The sequence below is a fragment of the Bemisia tabaci genome, chromosome 3 (assembly GCF_918797505.1).
Source record: "Bemisia tabaci chromosome 3, PGI_BMITA_v3".
In the NCBI taxonomy this organism is placed as follows: domain Eukaryota; kingdom Metazoa; phylum Arthropoda; class Insecta; order Hemiptera; family Aleyrodidae; genus Bemisia; species Bemisia tabaci.
Window position 1 is genome coordinate 53,121,670 of NC_092795.1, and position 24,627 is coordinate 53,146,296.

The following is a 24,627-nucleotide window of genomic DNA, read 5'->3' on the forward strand; positions in this document are numbered from 1 at the left end:
TTCGGTATAAGCACTACAGTCCATGTAGTGTTAAACACGAGCCCACTCTGTGTTGAATACATCCGCATGTCACTACTTCTTAACCGTAAAAAAATTTTCTGACATCTGTTCTAACAAATGTCGTGGAGGCATTATAGCTATCAAATCAAGTGCCTGGGCGGCCTGATTACAGACTATGCCTAAGGAGAGTATGGAACTATGGGTTCACTCCATCAGTATTAAACTATCAGAGGGATTAGGACGTCCTCACTTTAGAAAAGTAGGTATACGCAAAGCATGATGTACGGTTTCAATATTTTAGATAATCCATAACTTATAAGCTCTTATGGAGATAAATGCGATGCATACCAAGAATTTAAAACTATTTTTAACTCTGCATAATTAAATAGCCAAAAAGTAAACCTTGAGACAAAAAAATAAACCAAAATTTGGTAAAATTGGAAAATGAAACGTCAACGCTCTCTGGTGGGTTCAGTTTGATCTAGGAAAATTTTTAGAAAGGTCTGAGAAATGTTTTCAACTTGTGTTCACCAGGTTTTAATGACAATCAAGGCACTGTTTTGTTTAACTGATATATTCCTGACACATTTCTGAAATAAATTTCCTTACCCTTATGCGTTTAAATTAATTTTATAAATGGTTATGACGTGCGATCGCCGCGGATCAATTAAATGAGAGTGATACGAGTATTTCAACTGGAGAGCCATGAGGGAAATTCGTACACGAAAATCTGAAGGCGTTTCAAATACCATTCCGTCACGTTTCATACATAAATTCAACATATAGCTGTACCTTATCAGATTAAAAATACGAAATATCTGCCAGTTGTTTCTGAAACATGTTTTTGAAGGATCTTGGAAACGTTGCTAAATTGTGTCAGAAATATGTCAGGCTTATTTCTCAGAAACTTCGAACTTCCAAGAATTTCTGCAGCAACGTTTTAAATATGTTTTAGAAATGTTTCCAAAATATTTAGTTGATCTCCTTTCCCAACATATCGTACACAAATCTAATATGAATCTGTGCCTGGGTCGTTAAAAAAAAATTGACACCATTACAAATTTTTTCCGATAGATGTCAATAAAGGTTCATTGATTTTCATATAAATTGTGGCAGAAATGTTCCGTAAATATGTTTCAATCATAAGCTTAGCTATGGCAATGGTTTTGAAATGTTTTTGAAACCTTTCTGATATAGTTTATTGAACGGACTGCAATATATTGACAACACATAGCTGACACAATTCTTACACATTTTTTGGGTGGGTTATTTATGCCTTTTTGAAATAAGTTTGAAACGTTTCCAACTTATTTTTAAAAAAGTTTGAATGACCGCAATTAGAAACATTTTCGATTTGTTTTCAATACGTTTCAAAGACACGGCCAACTTGCCCATTTCATGTATTCGTTTTGAAAATTTGTTGGAAACATATGTCAATGACTGATCCGAGATTGACATAATTTGAAACATTTTAAAAACATTCCATTGTGTAACTGTGCAATTAGGGATTTTGAACGGGAAACTTGAATTTCTGGTCAAATTTTGAAAATTTGAAAATCCGAGATGGCGGATGTGGCCAAATGTATCGCTGTCATACGGGTGCTGTTATGGGGTATTTTGGCCGGGAATCTCAAATTCCTAGCCGAGTTTCGAAAAATTGAAATTTTTCAAATTTTGACATTGAGCTTGTTCAGTGATTTTTGATTTTTGCGTTTTTTGAAGTATTTACTACGCATAAGCCACAAATAATTTCTCCGATATTTTTCGCATTTCAATCCACGAAAAACAAGTTTGAGGTTGCGTCTTCTGAGCTCCCCTTTAAACGTGTGTCCGAGGAATGAAAGATCCCCCAGGGATACTTCCTCAAGTAAGGTCATTTTTGGCCACATCCACCATCTTGGATTTTTGAATTTTCAAAATTTGACCAGAAATTCGAGTTTCCTGTCGAAAAATACCCCCGGTTACCAAAATCAGCAAGATCCATCGAACAGGAGCCGAGATAGCATTATAGGCCACATCCTTAATCTTGGATTTTCGAATTTTCAAAATTTCACGATTCACGGGTTTGTTGACCTATTCAAGGGTTTATCGATCAATTCACGGATTTTTCGAACGAATCACGGGGTTGTCAATCGATTCACGGATTTGCGGATCGATTCGCTGGTTTTTGATCGATTCACGGTCGTCAATCGAATCAGTGCCGATCAAATCACGTCAATCGGTTCATGTTCTAACTTTTCGATCGATTCATGTCGGTCATGTCGGAATCATGACACCGGTTTTTCAATAATTTGTCGATCGAGTCGGTGTTAATCGATTCATGCTTTCATTTTTTGATCGATTTATGTCAATCAAATCTATAAACCCTCCCGTCCAAATTGCATGTTAATATTTGCTACCATTCTCGAAATATTAGCAAGTCGGTAGGTATCCATATTTTTGGCACACCCTGTTTTTTGTAGTATATCTTTCCGCAGGGACAATGCACCTCCCCCTTCCTCGTATGATGGAAGGAAGGGGTGTTTTCTCTGTTGGGGTTAACCCTCCAGTTTGTAATAGTGACACCAGGGTCGTCTCCCCTATGCAGTCAGTGCTAAAACAATCTATAGTTCCTAATTGCAAAATGAGCTTTCCCGGATTCTTCATTTTGCAATAAGGAACTATAGCCTTTTTTTGTAATTATTGGCAACAGTGTGATGTTTTTGACGAATCTATCAACACAGGGTGTTAAAGGAACTCCATAGCTATAAAATGAACCATCAAACCGCAACATTGATCGTTTTGATGAAAAACGCCAATGGTTTTTGCAAAAGTTGCTCTCCTGAAAACCTACCGTTCTGCCTATAGTTCCGAATTGCAAAATGCTATCCATTTAATATATTGTATCTCGAATAATTATTTGTAGGATTTTCTCAAAATTTTTCCGACGGCGATTCATCTGTTCGATACTTCCCAGGGAGGCCTCCTGACCCTAATTTTTGGGTGGTGTCCTTTAGACCCACTCTAGTAGGATGTCTCTCCATGCTTTCCCAACTTCCCCACCCCCCTTTGATGAGGTCACATTCTGCCCCCAATGCTCAATCGTGTAGATGTCACAAGTTAAAGCGTTTGGAGGAAAGTCATCCTAAAAAAAGTTTCAAAGATTTGGAGGAAAATCGGTTATTTCTCTTTCATTAAAATGTTTATGAACGACAGAAGAAGTTGTTTATGTGCTACAAAGGCTCTAAGGTTATATTTTTTTCTTTTGGTTGTACGTGATCTGCTCAGTGATATATATCCTCGTCCAGCTAATATCTGCACTTAAAGTTTTTACTACGCTACGTAAATCTACTCTTACTAATCAATCAAATCAGGCTTATCGCAGGCATCCAAAACTGACAAAAGAGGGCTTAATTCATTATCAGAAACTTGCTTAACACATCTAATCAATGTGTTTTAGATTCGTATCAGAACTGTTTATTTTTGGTGGTAATGAGCTAAAAATACTATAAAAGGTTAATCTACGACAATCTTTTAAATTGTACTCAACTGGAATTATATAATTATGTGACATTTTTGTATTTGGAGATGACTTGTGATTGTGAGCTGATTCAGTGCTTAAAAAAAGAACGAGATACAACATTCAGGTGATCTAACTTATATTTTAAACACAGTGGAGAAAAAACTATTCTAAGCATGGACTTCCAGGGAAAGTATGAATTAAAGCACAACGTGACACGTTTTCTTTCAAAATTTCACGAAAGCGACGAATGAAAATTAACTCCTGTACTAATTGTTAGTGTTGACAGTACAAACATACAAAAATACAATTGACTTCATTTGTTTAATCTATAATTTCCATTTTATCTGTGTTAAAATACCTATTCATATTTTGATCAGGATTTTATTTCCGAACTCCCTGTTGTGTGATTCCCTATCTTCGTAAAATTTTGAAGAAAATTCATCTGAAATTTTTTATGGCTCATACCTTGTCTACTGGCCCATTTTTCTTGATTGGTTATATAAAATGAAATTTTAGGATCCAAAGTAGAAGTATTAAAGGTGAAATAACGCGTGCTTACTTTTTCGTCTCGGTGCGCACTTCATTTGAAATATTTGAGTACGTGGATTCTTAAGTATTTAATTATTTATATTTTCAACTAAGGTACTCAACTATTTCAAATGAAACGAGCGCCAGTCAAAGTTGCTGTCCATCTTGGCCTGACCTACAAAGCTTGAAACGGGGATGTTTCGGTTGATTTTTTCATTCGTGGTTTTCACAGTACCTTGCTTCGTCTTTACCGAAGATGCAGACTATTCTGTTCCCAAGTAAGTATTTAAGTTCCCAAGTATAAATCTGTTACAACAATCTAAATTTAATGCAAATAATATCAATACCTTTCTCCGGTCTGAAAATTCTGGACAGTAAGTCTTTAATGTTCTGAAAAAATCTTGAAATCAAGTCTGCCGCACAAGGATGCAAGACGGCGACCGAAACCGGCACAACGCACAGGGAATCGAGTCAATTACAGAGGTTGGACATGAAATTTTCAACTAAAACTGCAAATTTTGACGTTCCTTTCGTCACATTTTAATTATTCAGGGACGCTTCTGGATAACAATTTCACGGAGAAACCAATAAAACCACTTTTAAATCTTCAATTTTTTTTTAAACGGAATTTTAAGCGTCGAAAGTTTCCAAATTTTGTCCGACCTTTCCTATTGACTGGATCCATTGTGCGACGATCCGTCACACAAAGGAACGAGTCAATCGGAGGAGACGGACGAAACTTGGCAACTTCGGAAGCATAAGCTTTCGAGTTTAAAAACTCCGTTAATACAAAACGTTGATGTTATAAAAGTTGCTCCATCGGTTTTTTGGAAAATTTTCGTTGAGATGCATCTCTTCAACTTTAAAAGTTGCCGAAATAAACCCCAAACTCAGCAGTTTTTGTTCAAAATTTCATGTCCAATATCTTCTAATCTAGAATCCTCGATCGGACGTCTTTTGACACTAAGTAATGCCTTTTTTAGTTGCTCTGACTTAGGCGAACTTGCGCACCTCAAGTGCCGTGCCTTGGTCATCCTCTTCTAAAAACCTCTTTTGGGAAAACCAAACAAAACTTAAACAAAAACTTACGATCGCATTTGCCATTTTTTATGTCACCCTCTCCTCTTTATTTAGTATTGTATTCAATACGATTTTTAAAGGTTCAAAATAATTATTTTATTAGATCTTTGGACTTTTAATATGTTAGGTTTTGTAGGGCTAATTACCAAAAGTATTTATCTACATCAAAAATTCCATTCTTGTGTTAAGTAATGAATCCAGTGATCGTAAATTGAGTAGACTAATAGATTCCAAACATCTTCAAGAAGAAATTAGGATTTGTTTTACCATTTTCATTTTATTAACGAATTCTTTTTATTTTGCTTCTTACATTTATTTTGTTCAACAAAAAAATTCGAATATTTCCCAATAAGGAAGTGAATTGTTGTGAAGTGCACCTAATCACCTATACCTCTATCATTTGTGAATTTTGAAAATAAAATGTTTCTATTTGCCCGAACGTTGTCTGATCTTTAGTCAATGACTCCCTGAATATTTATTGAACAATTTTCAGGAGCAGAAAAAAAGAGGAAAAATAAATAAAAATGGTGACACCGAACTGCTGACTGTTAACAACAGTTAACTTTGTGGACAAAGTGTTTCCCTTTCCTTTCAATTCTTTCCAACCTCCATTTCTGATAGTTGGATTTGATGTTTCTCATCCATCTGCTGAAATCAGATAAAAGTTGAAACAATGTTGTATTAATTAAATTTCAACCCACGGTGTATTATTTTCATAATTTATCTCACAATTCGCCGTTTCTTGGACGAAAGAGCGTAACTACATTACAGTGTTGCTAAATTTTACCTCGCAAATTGCATCATCACCTCAGCAATTTTGGGCATTTCTAACTGGAAATGTCATCAATTTTTGTTCCTCAAAATCCATGCCAAAATTAGACAATTTTTGTACAAAAATTGTACCCCTATATCTCTGTGAAAATTGAATTACTTTAGTCAATTTTGCAACCATGGAATTGAGTTGCGTTTTTAGCCAGGAAACGACGAATTGAATAATTTTAATTAATTTTTCCTTACAGCTGGGTCGAGGAGGCGGAGGAGGCTTATCGGAAAGAGCAACTGGAGGAAGATAAAAGAGAAAAGGCGGAAAGATTGTCAGGAGAGTGGTATGAAGACTACACGGACTACGTAGAAACAGAAGAGACTTTTCAGTATACGATTCAGCTGGATGACGATCCAACAACTAAAATAATGACGACACAGGCAACCACGAAAAAGATCCTGAGAAGAGAAAATGAAAATCAAACGAACAAAGGTAGAGAGAAGGAATTGGCTGATGAGAAGGCAAAGCACGGCGTGGAAAGAATTACTACGGCAGAAAGAGAAAGGGCAGACGAAAAAAAATCGGCCAGAGAAAAAACAAAGAAAGAAAAGAAGGAAATGGAGCGGGTAGAAAACTTAGAGAGAGGAAACGTGGCAAAAATAGCAGAGGGAGCAAAAACTTCGAATGGAAGGAAGCAGCCACCTCACGATGGAGGAACAACGCCCGCAAAAATAAACACAGAAAGGAAGACTGAAGAAAGACATACGACTGCAAAAAGTAATACTTGCTCTGGTAACAAATGGTGGGAAGAAGAACTTACAGAGGCACCAACTGCAACGACCCACCACTTCACTCCAAAAAATGTCTCGATTATACAACTAGTTACTGAATTTGAAATTGTCCCCGACATTTTGGATATCTCTCCAGAACGCGGTATTCAGGTTGGTAAACGTCGCACCAAAATGTCACTATGCATTTTTACATTTTGCATACTTAATTCCTTATCATAGGTATTGAAACTTCTGTTCGTCAATGGAGAAGAAAAAATGTCTTTATTTTTACTCCATCTGAGCCAGGCTTGGATGGTAAAATAGAAGAGCAATAAATGAAGGCTTTGCGTGTATGTTTCAGCGAATCGCACATTTTAATCCACGTACAGTACAATATACGAGAAAATGGACCTCAGTCCGCAAGTATTGAAACCAGAGAAAGGGATATTCTTTTAAACATATTTAGAGATAAAAACGACCAAAACTGTAAAATCAAATTGGAGTTTTGGCACCTTCAAGTTTTCAATTCAAACAATTTAGTCTCGAGAGAAAGTTATTTAAAATTACTATCAGCCATGATCAGGGAGCGAAATTTCTTATTATACTGCAACTTTACACTTTTATTAGCACTATCAAATCCTCGCACCATTTTTTTCCACGGCAGCAGATAAAGATTTCCTTGAAAATCTCTAAATTCCTAATCCGACTCGAAATAAATCGCTTTACGGAAAATGTTGCCTCTGCAGACCAAAATCTTTTTCTCCGTATTTAGCCACATACAGACGCGCAGCTAAATAAAAAATAACTACATCCATGATGACATGAGATTATATAAGTATTCTTGCGGATGTCAGGGTAAATTTCAGAATGGATAAAGTTCCTTTTAATTTAAATTCATCCGATGAGGAAACTGTATGGACAATACAAGGAAAAACGCGAAGGAGTTTCTCAGGTTGCTTGAGGCCGTTCATAAAATACGTAACTCTCTACCCCCGGGGAGGCATCGGCGGATCCAGCAAATTGGCAACATTGTCTTTTCTCCATTTAAACATATGAAAATGTATCGATTATTGGAGGAGCCGGGTGCTCCCACAAGAATCGATTACTTAGCATAGGTTTAAATGGAGGAAATCCGGTGTTGCCAAATTGCAGGATCCGCCTCTGCGGGGAGGAGAGTCGTAGAGAGTGTTTCGCCAATTTGTTCTTAAATTTCAAATGATGGGGATGTACATTGTACGGCACAAAAGCATCACAAAGGGGAGGAGAGTCAAGAAACCCGAAAAGCGTTACGTTTTTAATGAGAAGATTCCTGCGAGCAATTCAGCAAAAGCGTGTAGGTGCCAGTGCTACGTTAATGGCTCAATCATTTCGAGTTGGGACGCAGATAGACGGAAAAATTTAGAATCATTTTTTCCATCTACCTCTTGAAGATAAGTAATCAAATTGCATTAAATTCATACTACTACGCTTTTTCTCATTGAAAAGAAAGACATAATTTCAAATTACAGATAACCTACAGCTCCAACTCTAGTGTATATTACGGTAACTTTTTGTCAGAGGAGGAGCTACGAGTTGAACCAGTGACACTCTCGTGGGCTGCGAATGCTTCGCGATACTACACTTTACTCCTTTCTGGTACGTTCAAAATAGTCGAAGTTTAAATAGTTATTTTTCATTGTGATTTCCGTATGTACTCCAGGACGTCCTTTTAACTACTGATATTCTTACATTCTCACTTGTTTTCAATACAAAAAGCAGAAAAGTCATCCAAAATTAACACGTTCGATTCGAATTTTGAAAAAGGAAAAATTTTTCTTGAGGAACACGCAATTTTTAATTGTTGAATGTTTCCCCTTACGATGTCATAGTCCGAGAGCCAGACGACTTTGAGTGACAAACTCGGGATACATGTTTTGACCCCCTAAATCGATAGCCTTGCATGCACTGAAACGGAAAATTTTTGTCTGCCGCCCTCTAGCCTGTGCCATCACCCTCATCTAGGCCCTCAAAGTGGTCCAAAAAACACCATCTGGTGACAAACTCCTGACGCTCGGCAGACAAGTTTATTATTAAAGATCATACCCAGGGTGACTAGAAAAACTTTGTCTGCCACCCTCTAGCCTGTGCCATCACCCTCATCTAGGCCCTCAAAGTGGTCCAAAAAACACCATCTGGTGACAAACTCCTGACGCTTGGCAGACAAGTTTATTATTGAAGATCATACCCAGAGTGACTAGAAAAACTTTGTCTGCCACCCTCTAGCCTGTGCCATCACCCTCATCTAGGCCCTCAAAGTGGTCCAAAAAACACCGTCTGGTGACAAACTCCTGACGCTTAGTGCGGTTGCAGATGTACTCCTGTGTGCAGCTTGTGTAATGAAGTTTGAATGATACATCATTCTCTTCGTTTTTTCGTGTAGAATCCGATTTTCGATGTTGTCAAGTCCAAAAATGATGTTGGTGCCCCCAATTCAAGATGGCGTCCAAAATGGCCGCCCCGGGGGTCAAAATTCCAAAATTTGAGAATATTGTCGAGATTGGTATCCATTTATATGTAATTTTGGTCGTAGAATTCATATCTGGTGTCAAAAAATCGTTTCAACCCCTTAGGGACCGTCAAATCCAAGATGGCGGCCAAAATTTCAACTTTAATGATAATTACCCAAGATGCACCTTTCACTGTCGAATGACGTGTCTTCATTCATGTTAATTAGGTCAGAAAACCTACAAGGGAGGTCTACAATGCCACTGCACCCTATGGAGGGCCAGGGTTCACCCCCTCCTACCCCCAATATGGCCGCCGCGGAGGGCATAAATAGTGACATTCTCTCAGAACGTCATAGTAGGTGTCGATTCCTATGTAACTTGAGGCGTAAATTCCAAATTTCAAGTCATAAATCGCAAATGTGAGACTTGCAATGGCTTATACCCTACATGGGGCCAGGGGTCCCCCTCAACCCCCTCTTCTTTCTAATATGGCTGCCATGGGGGGCATAAATAGTGAAATTCTCTCAGGACGTCATGTGAGGTGTCGATTCTTATGTAAGTAGAGGCTTAGATTCCGAATTCCAAGTTGAAAATCGCAAATTAGAGGTCTGGAATGCCATTTCACCCTACGCGGGGCCAGGAGCAGCCCCCTACCCTCTTCAAAACGGTCGCCGGGGGGGCATAGTTGCAGTGAAATTCTCTCAAAGCGGTATGTGAGGTGTCGATTCTAATGTAAATAGAGGCGTAGATTCCGAATTCCAAGTCGGAAATCGCAAATTAGAGGTCTGGAATGCCATTACCTCTACGGAGGGCCAGGAGCAACCCCGTACCCTCTCCAAAACGGCCGCTGGGAGGGGCATATATATTACATATGCGAAAATTTCAAATATGGTAGATACATTCTTGTCCCTGGTATTTTATTAGCATATAAATATGTTCTACTCCTATTTTTTTGGCCTTGCTGACAGTCGTGCGTTTGACATCATTCAAGGATAAAAAATTACCAAAAAACAAGAACTTCAGCTAATTTTTTAATGTTTGTTTTTCGGAAAAAGTGTTTTCTTCATATAAAGGCCAAAAAAAATAGGAGTAGAACATATTTATATGCTAATAAAATACCAGGGACAAGAATGTATCTACCATATTTGAAATTTTCGCATATGTAATATATATGCCCCTCCCAGCGGCCGTTTTGGAGAGGGTACGGGGTTGCTCCTGGCCCTCCGTAGAGGTAATGGCATTCCAGACCTCTAATTTGCGATTTCCGACTTGGAATTCGGAATCTACGCCTCTATTTACATTAGAATCGACACCTCACATACCGCTTTGAGAGAATTTCACTGCAACTATGCCCCCCCGGCGACCGTTTTGAAGAGGGTAGGGGGCTGCTCCTGGCCCCGCGTAGGGTGAAATGGCATTCCAGACCTCTAATTTGCGATTTTCAACTTGGAATTCGGAATCTAAGCCTCTACTTACATAAGAATCGACACCTCACATGACGTCCTGAGAGAATTTCACTATTTATGCCCCCCATGGCAGCCATATTAGAAAGAAGAGGGGGTTGAGGGGGACCCCTGGCCCCATGTAGGGTATAAGCCATTGCAAGTCTCACATTTGCGATTTATGACTTGAAATTTGGAATTTACGCCTCAAGTTACATAGGAATCGACACCTACTATGACGTTCTGAGAGAATGTCACTATTTATGCCCTCCGCGGCGGCCATATTGGGGGTAGGAGGGGGTGAACCCTGGCCCTCCATAGGGTGCAGTGGCATTGTAGACCTCCCTTGTAGGTTTTCTGACCTAATTAACATGAATGAAGACACGTCATTCGACAGTGAAAGGTGCATCTTGGGTAATTATCATTAAAGTTGAAATTTTGGCCGCCATCTTGGATTTGACGGTCCCTAAGGGGTTGAAACGATTTTTTGACACCAGATATGAATTCTACGACCAAAATTACATATAAATGGATACCAATCTCGACAATATTCTCAAATTTTGGAATTTTGACCCCCGGGGCGGCCATTTTGGACGCCATCTTGAATTGGGGGCACCAACATCATTTTTGGACTTGACAACATCGAAAATCGGATTCTACACGAAAAAACGAAGAGAATGATGTATCATTCAAACTTCATTACACAAGCTGCACACAGGAGTACATCTGCAACCGCACTAAGCGTCAGGAGTTTGTCACCAGACGGTGTTTTTTGGACCACTTTGAGGGCCTAGATGAGGGTGATGGCACAGGCTAGAGGGTGGCAGACAAAGTTTTTCTAGTCACTCTGGGTATGATCTTCAATAATAAACTTGTCTGCCAAGCGTCAGGAGTTTGTCACCAGATGGTGTTTTTTGGACCACTTTGAGGGCCTAGATGAGGGTGATGGCACAGGCTAGAGGGTGGCAGACAAAGTTTTTCTAGTCACCCTGGGTATGATCTTTAATAATAAACTTGTCTGCCGAGCGTCAGGAGTTTGTCACCAGATGGTGTTTTTTGGACCACTTTGAGGGCCTAGATGAGGGTGATGGCACAGGCTAGAGGGCGGCAGACAAAAATTTTCCGTTTCAGTGCATGCAAGGCTATCGATTTAGGGGGTCAAAACATGTATCCCGAGTTTGTCACTCAAAGTCGTCTGGCTCTCTGACTATCAGTGCTATGCTTAAAAATTTAGCGATAGATAATGAAAAGAAAGCCACAAACATACTTACGAACTTTTTTGAAATTACCCTATCCTTATCATGAGGTGTAATCTCCTCTTTCTTACCGTCTCCGTATTCCTTTCCATCTAGCTTCCATTATTCATCATAACTCTCATGATATAAAAAGATAAAATACGGTGATCCAATTAAAATTGGCGAAAAAACTAATAAAAAAAACTCAATTAATTCTTAGGACCAGACATGCCTGCCCGAGAATACCCGCTCCAGAGAGAGTGGTTACACTGGCTTGTCGGTAACGTACGAGGAAATGTGTGGGGCACTGGAGATGTTCTTGCTAAATATATGGCTCCATTTGCCGGGAGAGGTATAATCATTTATCTTTAAATTTATTTTTAAGGGTTGGGGAGAAAGGAGAAAAGTTTCCTTGTAAAAATCATATAATACGCACAGATTCGGATGAACCCTAATGCTCCCAACCCTGAGCACTCACCAACATGAACACCAAGAATTATTTTGATTTTGTTTAGCTAGTGCATGAAACCTGTTATACAAAGAGGGTTATACAAAATCGGCGATTTTACCCCCCTCTTGGATTTTGCCCGGAGTTGGATATGTTGCTCCCTATCACAAGACACGCCTTTTTCCGGCGTTGGCAAGTTCACCCGCAATTTTTCCCGCGCGCTACAGCGTTGCCAAGTTGAAAACAGGCAAATTCCGTAAGTGGCGTTAAAATTGAGCTATGAAGTTGCGGTTTTAACGAAAATTCTCTAAAAATTGCGTACTTTTAGGAAATGACCATCAATTTAATGTCGCATTAATTTTAACATGCATTGTTGCCAATTTTTCGATTTTTTAATTCGACTAATTTTACAAATCCGCAAATACCCAAAAAAGCTATCTTCAAATTTGAATAAAAAGTTGTCTAATCGATAGTTCGTTTGATTCCGCATCCATCGATATATTATAGCTCGCTGGGAAACTTTTGGTTCGCGAGATATCATCAGTTTTGTAAACAGCTTTATGGAGCGACGACGCTTTTTGAGTCCGGGCGGATAGAAATTTTAGCCTCCAAAAACACAGGTCAGCATTAATTCCATGGTTTCCTATGTAATTTTTGGCGCTGAATCCGAATTTGACCATTTCATAACAAAATTGTCACCAAGAAGTTGCCAAATTTGGCAAAAATGGCTTAAAATCGGCCTTTTTGGCGGATTATGGCCAGTGACTTGCCAGGAGTTGATCAGACGACAAAATTGGTTATTTCCACAGTTAAAACTCGTTGAACTTTCTACAAGCTGAGTCAAATTCTTTCTGCTCACGGCAAAATTAAACGCGCGACAAGCAGCAAACTGTAAAAAAGACACCAAAATCGGCGCTTTTTGCGGTTTTTGTCCTAAGTTTCTTGTTTTCCAGATTAAGAGAATGTTTCGTGACTAAAGTAATGAACAACATGAGCAGAATTTAATAAAAATGAACAGTAAAATAAAATCGAACATATTCCGATGTTGCCAAGCTTAAACAAAATACTTGAATTTTCGCTGGTTTTTTCGATATTTGTCCTATATTCTTTGTTCACTTCTTATTTTTAAATTATTTAAATGTATCTCTCGTGCAAAATAATACTCTTTTGTAGAATAATTTAATTTTCAACTTAGATAAAAACTAATTACTAGGGTATTTATACCAGAGAGGAAAAAATCATAAAAAAGTGAGTTTTGTCGAATCGTGTCAATAAATCACATTTTGAAACAGTAATGGAAAACTTTCTGCTAAAAATTAACGAATAAAATGTACTCCTCAGACTGACTTCATTAAAACAAGACAAGACGCAGTGCAATATTGCCAAAATTACGTAGAATCGTTGAATTTTGGCGGTATTTGACCGTTATTATTCATCGCCCTATATTCAGTATACAATTTTATTTTATAATTCTGAGAAAATGGAGTTTAATAGAAAAAAGTAACAATACCAAAGTGAAGAAGCCGCCCAGGAAAGGGCAATAAGAGGCTTAAAAAGGAACAAAGGCGCTCCAAATTACTGAGGACCTGTGGGAGGACAAGGAACTATGGCGGTTAGGCGTTGCGGGGCGCGAGAGACCACTGTTAAAGCAGCTCCTATCTATGTATGTAACAATACAATAGTTTGTCGTTACACTCTGTGTAATTCATATTTTCCTAAGAAATGTTCATTCAGTCGGAAAACAAGAAACTTAGGACAAAAACCGCAAAAAGCGCCGATTTTGGTGTCTTTTTTTCAGTTTGCTGCTTGTCGCGCGTTTAATTTTGCCGTGAGCAGAAAGAATTTGACTCAGCTTGTAGAAAGTTCAACGAGTTTTAACTGTGGAAATAACCAATTTTGTCGTCTGATCAACTCCTGGCAAGTCACTGGCCATAATCCGCCAAAAAGGCCGATTTTAAGCCATTTTTGCCAAATTTGGCAACTTCTTGATGACAATTTTGTTATGAAATGGTCAAATTCGGATTCAGCGCCAAAAATTACGTAGGAAACCATGGAATTAATGCTGACCTGTGTTTTTGGAGGCTAAAATTTCTATCCGCCCGGACTCAAAAAGAGTCGTCGCTCCATAAAGCTGTTTACAAAACTGATGATATCTCGCAAACCAAAAGTTGCCCAGCGAGCTATAATATATCGATGGATGCGGAATCAAACGAACTATCGATTAGACAACTTTTTATTCAAATTTGAAGATAGCTTTTTTGGGAATTTGCGGATTTGTAAAATTAGTCGAATTAAAAAATCGAAAAATTGGCAACAATGCATGTTAAAATTAATGCGACATTAAATTGATGGTCATTTCCTAAAAGTACGCAATTTTTAGAGAATTTTCGTTAAAACCGCAACTTCATAGCTCAATTTTAACGCCACTTACGGAATTTGCCTGTTTTCAACTTGGCAACGCTGTAGCGCGCGGGAAAAATTGCGGGTGAACTTGCCAACGCCGGAAAAAGGCGTGTCTTGTGATAGGGAGCAACATATCCAACTCCGGGCAAAATCCAAGAGGGGGGTAAAATCGCCGATTTTGTATAACCCTCTTTAGGGACTTCGCCTACAGGCATATTGATCCACTAGAATCTGGTTTAAAACTGAATTTCGCACCTCATAGAATGGTAATTACGGTAGCTTGAAGGTGTTGTATTTTTTCAAAAATGAGAGGGTGAGTTACGCCCCCGGACCTCTTCGTCCCCAAGGCGCTTTGTGCCTCAGACATTACGCATCACGTATGGTTTTATATCAGTTACTAAGGGGCTATGCCCCCTGGCCGCTACGCGGCCCAATTCCTAGAGGACGCTTCGCGCTCTCTTATGCCTGCGTCGACAAAAGAACGACCAAAAAAATTAAAATATTTTCATACCCGACTCACATTTATCCAATCTCCCTATGGCCGGGAACAATTGGACCAATAACAATCGAATGAAAAAATCAGCCTTCATTTCAAACTTCACGCCAAGACTGAAACGAAACGAAACGGAGCGTTTCGTCGCTTTTGGATTGTCTGTAGCAAAGGAGCATACCTTCGATTCACTTAACCTACTAACAGACCAAGATTCAACATTTCCCGCTATATCGGAAATTCCCGCCTCATTTCAATGGCGGGAATTTCAAATGTTGCCCCCCTTTCTAAGCTTTCTGGTCTCCTCTAATATGAAAACCCCTGGGTCCTATTTTCAAATTCTGATTACAGCGGGTTCTTCTAGGGACTATCACTTGTCCATAGCCACAAAAATCATGAAAATCGGTCTGGTAAAACGCTGGAACTATAAGCGTTACCAAATACGCAAATTTAAGAGGTCTCGGAGCTTATATATATGATTTTGAACCCTAAGGAAGAATGGTTGACAGTCTATGCAAATTTTTGAGTGACAAGGATCATTAGCGCACATTTTAACCCTTTGTTGCACGAATATTTTGGATCACCGATTTTGATGAAAAAAATATATGTGGTAGGTTATGGAAAAAAAATGGACACGTCTTTTGCCGTTTTTGAAAATTTTGACCTTTGACCTTTTTGGGGCACAAAACCAAATGTTGCCAAACGGCATCACCGAACACTTTGAGAATTTTCAAAAAAAAAAATGAAAGACTTGGAAGTGGAAAATTTTGAGCTAATAAATTGGAGTATTAATTTAGAATGATAAAAGAAAGAAAAAGTATAAGAAATCGTAGGTAAAATTGAATGCTACGGCTTTCCGGGGAGGAAAAACTCTTGCGTTTCCAAGCATACCAAAAAATTAGACCTAGGTCCAACGTCCGACCAAAATATTTAGTTTTAAAAAAATTAATTGAAGTTTAAAATACCCTACGTGTATAAAAAATGAAACGATGTGAAAAATAATGTAGAGAAATGGAATTTATTCGTTGAGAAAATTTAGAATTTCTTCGTCTTCATCCAAGCTGCTGGCCAGGTCTGAATCATCAGATTTCTCTGGATTTTCACCAAGACACTTGACGATTTCGTCTATTCGCAGGCGCTCCTCCTCTTTAACCATTGTTTCAGGCACTCAACACAGCATTTTCTTAGCAAAAATTAATAAAGCTGACTGAAACGCGCGTTGAACGCATGTACTCGCGCGCACGATAACTTGAGTAAACATTCAAAAGTTGTCCCCTAGTTGCTCGGTGATGCCGATTGGCAACATTTACTTTTTGATCTCTATAAAACTGCGTAATAATGCTGTAATAATTCTGATTGGCTATCGAAAAACTACAGAAAGCAACCTAACAGCATGAATTTTCCCAGCCCATCAGCACCACAGGGCAGCCAACCACCGACCAGCGAAAGTGGTGACCTCACAGGTGACCCTCAGGCCGACCAACCTGACAAATGAGCGTTCCTTTTAAAGTTTGCAGCCCTGAATTGGGAGTGGGGGAAAATTTATGCATGGCCGCTGTACCGATGCCGATCAGCATCACAAAACACATCAGAAAATCATCTACATCCTGATTTTAGAAAAATAAAAAACCAAATGTTGCCATATGGCATCATTGTGCAATAAAGGGTTAAATGGGACAGAATTCTAACCTCAAGCTCATTGTGCAAGTACTGTTGTTCAAGTCCTTGGACTTGTTTTTTTTTATCATTTTCTGACCACTTCAATAGACGCAGTACGCTAAATAGTTAGTAATCATAAATTCCTACCTACTTCTTTCATCATTTCAATAAATTGTATCCCTTTTCATTTTAGACACTCGAAGATTGGTATTCTTAGTGTTCGAGCAGAGAAATAAAATAGATTATGAAAATAAGTTATTTCCTTTGGAGGAGAGGGGATCCTATACAAAACCAACGTAAGTTACTGGAAATTTGTAAAAACATTGAGTTAAAGAATTTAAAATTTGAGAACCACGCTTCCACAGACGAGTGTGTTCTACAATTTTTAAACTGTGTCAACAGTATGAAGTATTAAGTAAAAAATTGTAAAGTGGAGGTACCTAAATATTTGGAAGACCGAGCATCGAACTTAATTCAAACGCTCAAAAGAGAACCAGTAGGAATTAAAGTAACGTAATTTTAATGGAGAGGGCAAGAAAAACGAACAGAATTTGCGTGTAACTATACGCACAAAACCCTGACTTTTCGAATCATAACTTTTATACTTTTTTCTTTATTTCAGACTCACGAATAGTTTATTAAATTGGTATGTGGCTTTCTTGGTTTTGATTTTTCGAGATTCAGGAACAAAATCAATGATCGTTTACATAATTGGATGGTTAAAAAATTTGTTTCTTATTTCAGAATACTGCGCCCTCTCTTCTCTACGAGAGATTTTATGAAGCAAATGGAACTATCGAATCCCGTAGCAATTAATTTCTTCCAAATAAAACCAAATGAAATAATATGAGGATCAATTAGACGTGAATGGTCGGCTTGGAGCAGTGCCCTAAATTTATCACACAACGGGGTGGTTTTTAATCTTGATGTCAAAAGCTCCTCGTAATTCTTCTTGGGTAGCTAGCACGATAGTTGCTATTATCAAGGATCATTCGCTGCACTATAAAATAATGTAAGAAAAAGACAATAAGTTTTTATTTAGGAGTATCTAAAAAAGATAATAACGTGCTGAAAAAAATATTGCACTTTCCGAATAGCTTTCGTGTATATTCTGCATTTGTCGGTATTTTACGGGATTAAGCTGTTTATGTATGTAGATAATTTTTAAATAATCCCATTTTTTAGGTGAAAGTGTGAATCATTTCCACATGTTTAGATAATACCTGATTCAATAAAATATTCATTATTTCAAGTCCAAACATCCATCTCTTATCATTCAAATGATATCATACTGATTGGCGTTAAACTAATGCCCATAGTATTAAATCCTTATTGACATACATTTAAAGGATCATTGTTTTTTTGTCACCTCAGCCATTCAACGTTTCAAGTTTTCAATAGAAACATATTTTTAAAGAGATCGCGGTTAATTCATTGAGGCAGATTTTAATTCATAGTGCGTCAAGCGCATTACTGTGAACGCATGGAATACCGCGCGGTCCGCCTACAATTTTTTGAAACAATGAAAGCCATAAAACACGATTAGTTGCATTAAGGGGTTAAGTGATTGAATATTTACTGCATTTGTTGTTGGTTTTTTTTCTTGCCTGTAGCGTAGCTTGATGTAGCATTTTTTTTCTCAGTTAATTTAAAACATGATAAGGGCAAACGAGACACAAATACCATCCGACTCATTAGGCAGACAATTATTCAGATTCATGTTTAGTTACTTACAAGTTTGACGTGATTTTCTGAAAAGAGGTCAACAGATAATTTAGATGTCTACTATAAAAACATTAAATTAATGAATAAAGATTTCAAGCGATAACGTTATATTATCCAGAGCAACGTGCTCCAGATTGAGCCACGAAATGAGAATGAAGACTCGCATCATGACACATTTTCGATCTCCTGTGTGCGGAAATAAGAGTGTTTTGCACCTCATCAACGACTCTAGGTCATTTAAAGAGATAATCGTGCCCTCACTTAAATTTAAGAATTCTCATACCTGTTCCCCAAAGAATGTATTGCTAGAGCTTTAACACAATTTTTAAAACTGCTTCTCTACTTATTGTTACGATATATCTTGTGAAAGTTCAAAAAATTTAACAAACCTCTGAATTTGCTCGTTTACATAATGGCCTATGCTCGAAATCAATTCCTTTCACTGATGTTCAGTGTTATACTTAAACCTGTTCGCGTTTTGGAAAACCAGAAAGACGAGTACGACCAAAATTCCTTGAAGAGGGCCGAAATTATTCCCGATGTCATTGACTTTGCACCGGAAAAAGCAATCAAGGTAATGTTATCTAAAGACATAATTTCCCTGTGTAAAGTGAATAAGTAAATCGATGTTTCACAAACATGTAACTATTAATGCGACAATTGAGCTTTTCGTTCATAAGTATGCTCTTAATTATCAAAACAGTGTGAAAAGAAGACTTTCTGTATTGCAGACTGTGACTAGGGTACAGACTGTGACTAGGGTACAGACTGTGACTAGGGTACAGACTGTGACTAGGGTACAGACTGTGACTAGGGTACAGACTGTGACTAGGGTACAGACTGTGAATGGGAGAATACCTTGACCTGCAGTGAGCAAAGTCGAATGATTATTGAACATTATCTGGAAATTTAGATTGATGAATTTGGAAAAAGTGGGTTTGCCGCACGCAAGATATAGAGTCAATTAAATAGACTCTCTAGCGTCGCAACCTATAAGGATCTATTTTGAACACGTATTGAAAGATTGAAAGAGGAATGTACAAGTATAGGCGGGTGGATTTCTGTAGATTTTCATTTTGCTGTCGCCGGATGATTTCGAGGCGGTAATCTACGGAATATGTCTAACTTATTTTTTTTTACACTTCGGTAGGTCTTGGCAATCTTAAAAAATTGTTAAATCTACTTTAAATGCCGAAGCATACTTTCGGGAATTTTTTTAATAGTGCAAATGTCAACTCCGGCTAATGTCGCCAGGCTAAATTCGAACACAAGAACTGTTCTGCTGACTTTTTGGCGGAGTCCTGCACAATTTTGATGCTTTATTTAAATTGTTGAATAGATGGGGTCTACTGAAAAATTGTTAGAAAACTATTTAAAAGTCAGGGGAACGTGCACCATACATAGAAAGTTGTGTCGCTAGCTTTGGTGTCAACTCCGGCGGAGCTATTTTCGCGCATTCCGGAGCAAATAGCTGATAGTGCGCGCGCAGGGTAGCCATCGTGATTGTGTTTTTTCAAGAGTTGGAGGTCCCGGGCTATCGGAAACACTGCTTTGATAAACATAAGTAAACCTTTTCTGCATCAAATATTTGGATTTCTAAAAATGGTAATTTGAAACTGTCAACTCCATTTATGTTAAAATTTCATACTGGGGAAGTGGCGCCAGTGATATAATTCAGTATATGATGTACCTGCACGATCGAACCTCAAAACAATCGGTTTTGTTTGTATTCTGCATCGTGGACACTTTCTTTCCCGCGAAAAACACTCAAATGTCAACTCCGGCCGCGTCAACTCCGACCTTGTCAACTCCGGCCCAATGACGTTTAACGTTATTAAGCTGAACTTTATTCGACATTCGTGTAATATTTTTGTTCAATTGTTTGTTCCAGTTCATTAGATTTCAGTCTTTAGTTAAATATTCGTTATTTTTTCAAAAAACTTTGTCTTATAATTTCACCTATGTCAACTCCGGCCCAATGACGTTTAACATTGTAAAACATAGCTCTTATTTGACATTCGTGTAATATTTTTGTTCAATTGTTTGTCCCAGTTCATTAGAGTTCAGTCTTTAGTAAAATATTTGTTATTTTTTCAAATAACTTTGTTTTGTAATTTCATTTCTGTCAACTCCGACCTTATCGATTCCGGCCCAATGGCGTTTAACGTTGTAAAACTGAGCTTTATTTGACATTCGTGTAATATTTTTGTTCAATTGTTTGTTCCAGTTCATTAGATTTCAGTCTTTAGTTAAACATTCGTTATTTTTTCAAATAACTTTGTTTTGTAATTTCGTCTATGTCAACTCCGACCTTGTCGACTCCGGCCCAATGACGTTTAACGTTGTAAAACTGAGCTTTATTTGACATTCGTGTAATATTTTTGTTCAATTGTTTGTTCCAGTTCATTAGATTTTAGTCTTTAGTTAAATATTCGTTATTTTTTCAAATAACTTCGTTTTGTAATTTCATCTATGTCAACTCCGTACTACCTGTCAACTCCGGCCATCGGTGAAAAAACGACTGTAAAGACTATTTTTTTAAGAATCAAATCGGTTTTATGAGAAGATTAGTTTAATTAAGGGTATCATTGAGAGTTTTAATGCATTTTCAGTATCTTCGATTGGTTTTTTTTCTTAGGAGGATTAAAATAAAAGTGTGTTTTTCAGAATATTAAGCCTTTTCCGTACTGAAATTCCAAAAATGACCATTTGTAAGTCATTTTAAAGTATTATCCTCATCATTTTTTTATTCACTTGACTTCTCTTACTTGAAAAAGCAATAAAAAACCTTAAGTTGAAGGAAAGAAGCCTTGCAAGTACTAAATACAGGATGTGAAATGAGACTGGCTGGAGTTGACAAAGTAGACTTTTTCCGTTCACTTACTAGCAAAAAAAAAAAAATTGGCCCTACAGAAGTTGACCCCTCCACTTAAATATGATTCTACATAGTATACTACTTCTAAAAAATGCTTTGTGGATTACCTACTGTAAAATTTTTTTTGAAGGAAAAAAAATTCCCAAAATGAAAATCTACAGAAATCCACCCAGGCATCCCCCTAGAAGATGGTGGCTGACACTTTGCTGATGATCGAGTGGTTGTAGCGCAGGATAAACAGGTTGCACATTACATAACCCGTTAATCAGTCAGAGGGTATCGAATTTGGGGCCTGGAAATCAGAGAAAAACTTAAACATTAGTTATTGGGGATGACAAGCAGATTATGGTAGGAGGATGCCTGGTACATCAAAGGGGGTGAAGAGTATATAAATACCTAGGAGTTTGGCTGGCCCAGGATTTTTCAGAATTTTGCTCTCTTTCACAAACGACTATAGCCCTGTTTGTCAGACCATGCGGTACCGAGTACATTAAATGATAAATATTATAAAACGAAAAAATCGGTAAATATAAAGGACTCGTCAAATCAATAAAAAACAGCAGTGAAATATTAAATCATTTTCAGGAGAAAATATCCGGCTTTGTGTTCATCTCCTACGCAGTTGCGTTGGTTTTTCAACCCCAAATGATCAGAATTTCTCAATTTACCCAACGTGATCTTTGTGCGATATCACATATAGAAGTTCTATTCACTTAAGTCTATTAAGTTTATTCTTTTGCGTGCAGTAGGCCCATTCTTAACTATAGTGTGTGAGTGGTATTTAAGAGGAAGACAATATCTCAACATTATTTCAGAATTTTTAACACACGCCTGAAAAATATGTTGACCTTTCAGCAATTGAACTCTCGTAACAAACTCTTGAAAGGAAGGGTAGAGGCTGCAAATATTCCGAGCTGTAAGGAATGCGAATTCGATTATCATTGCGAATAATTTTCCTTTTTACTGATTTGACGTATTACGTTTTTAATTTCACGATTAATTTTATGTTTTACAGGTAATATATCCCAACAATGTGGTCGTCAATTTTGGAAATAATTTAAGTCAAAGTGACATCAGTGTAGCACCATCTACAGTTGAATGGTCTGCTGTTGGGACCTCTTTGTACACTTTAATAATGACAGGTATGGCTTAAAAATATATTCTCATGTATTACCAGTGATTGTCAACAGGAAATCAGACCTCGCACCACATAGGCAAAATAATATTCCTTAGGTCAATTCTTTTTGCAATGGGTAGACAGACAAGGATGTTGAGATGTTGATGGAAAGCTTTCTCTGGTGTCCTAGAGACTAAATCAAAAGATGCATACATAATTTTTGTGCGAAGACAATTTAAAGTCGCATTACGATACTGAAAATGACTGATTTTAACTCTAAATAGGTTTCCCTCAAAACTACGTTTTCGGAGCGTCTAAATGGTACTTTTACAGAAAAAAATGTCTAATTAATTTTGCTAAAATGTTTTATGCTTCTTAATCACTATAATCAAGAACTCATTCTTTAAAATTCTACTTTTTTATTATTTTCGCAAAAATCGGACGTCTCTTTAGAATTGACGATATTTATGTATGATATTTTCAGTTTAGATCCGGATGTTCCTTGTCGGAAGCACCCGACGCAGCGAGAATGGGTACATTGGTTGATATCTAACATTCCGGGAAACGAATGGAAGAAGGGGTCGACCGTTTGCCGTTATATCAATCCACCGAAAGCAGTAGGTAAGTTATCAGAAACCTTGTGTTATTCTTAAAGAGCAGTATTTTAAGCCTCAAATAAGTTATCGTTCCCGCAAAAAAAACCGAAGTCCTTGGAAATTCTCTTCAAGAAGGAGAGAGGGAGGGAGCGGAGAGGGGGGGGGAGGGAGGAGGAGGGAGAGAGAGAAAGAGAGGGGAGGAGAGGGGGAAAGACAGAGAGAGAGGAATGATGAGTGAGATTAGAAGTAATTCCCGACTCAATGAAAGAAAAAACGCCTTCAATTGAGAATGATACTGTGCAACACAGGGAAGCTCGAATAGTTGTATCATTCCATTATTTACGATATTCCGATGGGTAAAGTCCGAATTCACTCTGGAGGAGAAAGAGATGGAAGAAAGGGGTAAGAGAGGGGGAGGCGGGAGAGAGAGGGGAGGGCGGGGGGAGGGATGGAGAGAGGGAGAGAAAACACGGTCAGAAAGAACACTGAATGTTGCAAGTGGTGCATAGATACTGTTTCTGTAAAGTAATTTTAAAATATATTAATGACAGGAGTTTTAAGAATAAGGTAGAAACACCTTATGGACGACTTAAGGTAGTATACCTCGACTGTTCTATGAAATGAAAAGTCATGTTTAAAGTTTTTTCACTGTTGTTGTTATTTTCAGACGGCACTAGATACGTTTTCTTAGTTTATCTACAGCCAAACAACCAACCTCTTCAGTACGAAGACATGGAGAAAGAAGGCAGGTATGATGGACATTTTCCTTGTCATTATTAATTAATGTCTTTTTTGGCAATAGGTCTTTTTTCTTCCATCTGCTTCACTTAATACTGTCAAGACAGCAATGTGACTTACATACACAATCCCTTAATTTAAGATGTTTAATTTTTCCTCTATTTGATTTTCTTGCGTTCATCAGAGAAATAAAGGTTTACTTTTACATTTCTGCTCATTTTCGCGTTCTGCGACAAATTTTATTCTTCGTATTTTATATATAGATTACTTTCTTTATTTTTAACACAGTTTGCACCGGCTTTCTTTCTCCGTTCGGGAATTTTCAAAGAAGTATTCTCTGGGAGAACCGATAGCTGTGAATTTCTTCGAAATTCCTTACAATGACGCGGAAAAAATGGAGGAAAGGAAAAGGAATGAGCAGATCCGACATAACAGAAGACATCCACCAACCAGGACAACTACGCCTACAACTACCACAGAATCTTACTTGCATTTAAATAATCCTCATGCTAGTTGGTAAAATATTGGAAGCATGCGAGATATCCCCTGCAAATTGAACAATCGAAAGACATAATGTTGGACCCCTTTTTTCTGTAAGCTCTGACCACAGAGACGTCTATCATTTCTTAGTTATTATTTTTAGTGTCAAAATGTGTTTTGGTAGTTTTGGATCCTACTTGTGGTATGAATCACTTTCCTGCAATCCTCATGGTGATGTTGTATGACAGTGATGTTAACATGTACTGAGTCCCGCGAATTTTTATGGAAAA

At 37.8% G+C, this 24,627-nt stretch overlaps 2 protein-coding genes across 4 annotated transcripts; both read left to right on the forward strand.

The window, feature by feature from the left end:
- The first annotated feature begins 2,852 nt into the window (after positions 1-2,852).
- LOC140224321 (uncharacterized) lies at positions 2,853-18,065 on the forward strand. Of its 2 annotated transcripts, XM_072298793.1 has the most exons (7): positions 2,853-3,626; positions 4,145-4,308; positions 6,130-6,814; positions 8,152-8,278; positions 12,027-12,158; positions 17,000-17,102; positions 17,551-18,065. In XM_072298793.1, the coding sequence occupies exons 2-7, from the start codon at positions 4,226-4,228 to the stop codon at positions 17,654-17,656; spliced, it is 1,236 nt and encodes a 411-aa protein (XP_072154894.1). In that variant the 5' UTR covers positions 2,853-3,626; positions 4,145-4,225; the 3' UTR covers positions 17,657-18,065. The 2 variants fall into 2 exon arrangements, with proteins under 2 accessions (XP_072154894.1, XP_072154895.1); XM_072298794.1 differs by lacking the exon at positions 4,145-4,308.
- Positions 18,066-18,510: 445 nt separating this feature from the next.
- LOC109040249 (protein D1) lies at positions 18,511-24,627 on the forward strand. Of its 2 annotated transcripts, none has more exons than XM_019056104.2 (5): positions 18,511-19,105; positions 22,422-22,548; positions 23,013-23,144; positions 23,787-23,868; positions 24,146-24,627. In XM_019056104.2, the coding sequence occupies exons 1-5, from the start codon at positions 18,944-18,946 to the stop codon at positions 24,375-24,377; spliced, it is 735 nt and encodes a 244-aa protein (XP_018911649.2). In that variant the 5' UTR covers positions 18,511-18,943; the 3' UTR covers positions 24,378-24,627. The 2 variants fall into 2 exon arrangements, with proteins under 2 accessions (XP_018911649.2, XP_072154896.1); XM_072298795.1 differs by lacking the exon at positions 18,511-19,105 and adding an exon at positions 19,143-19,274.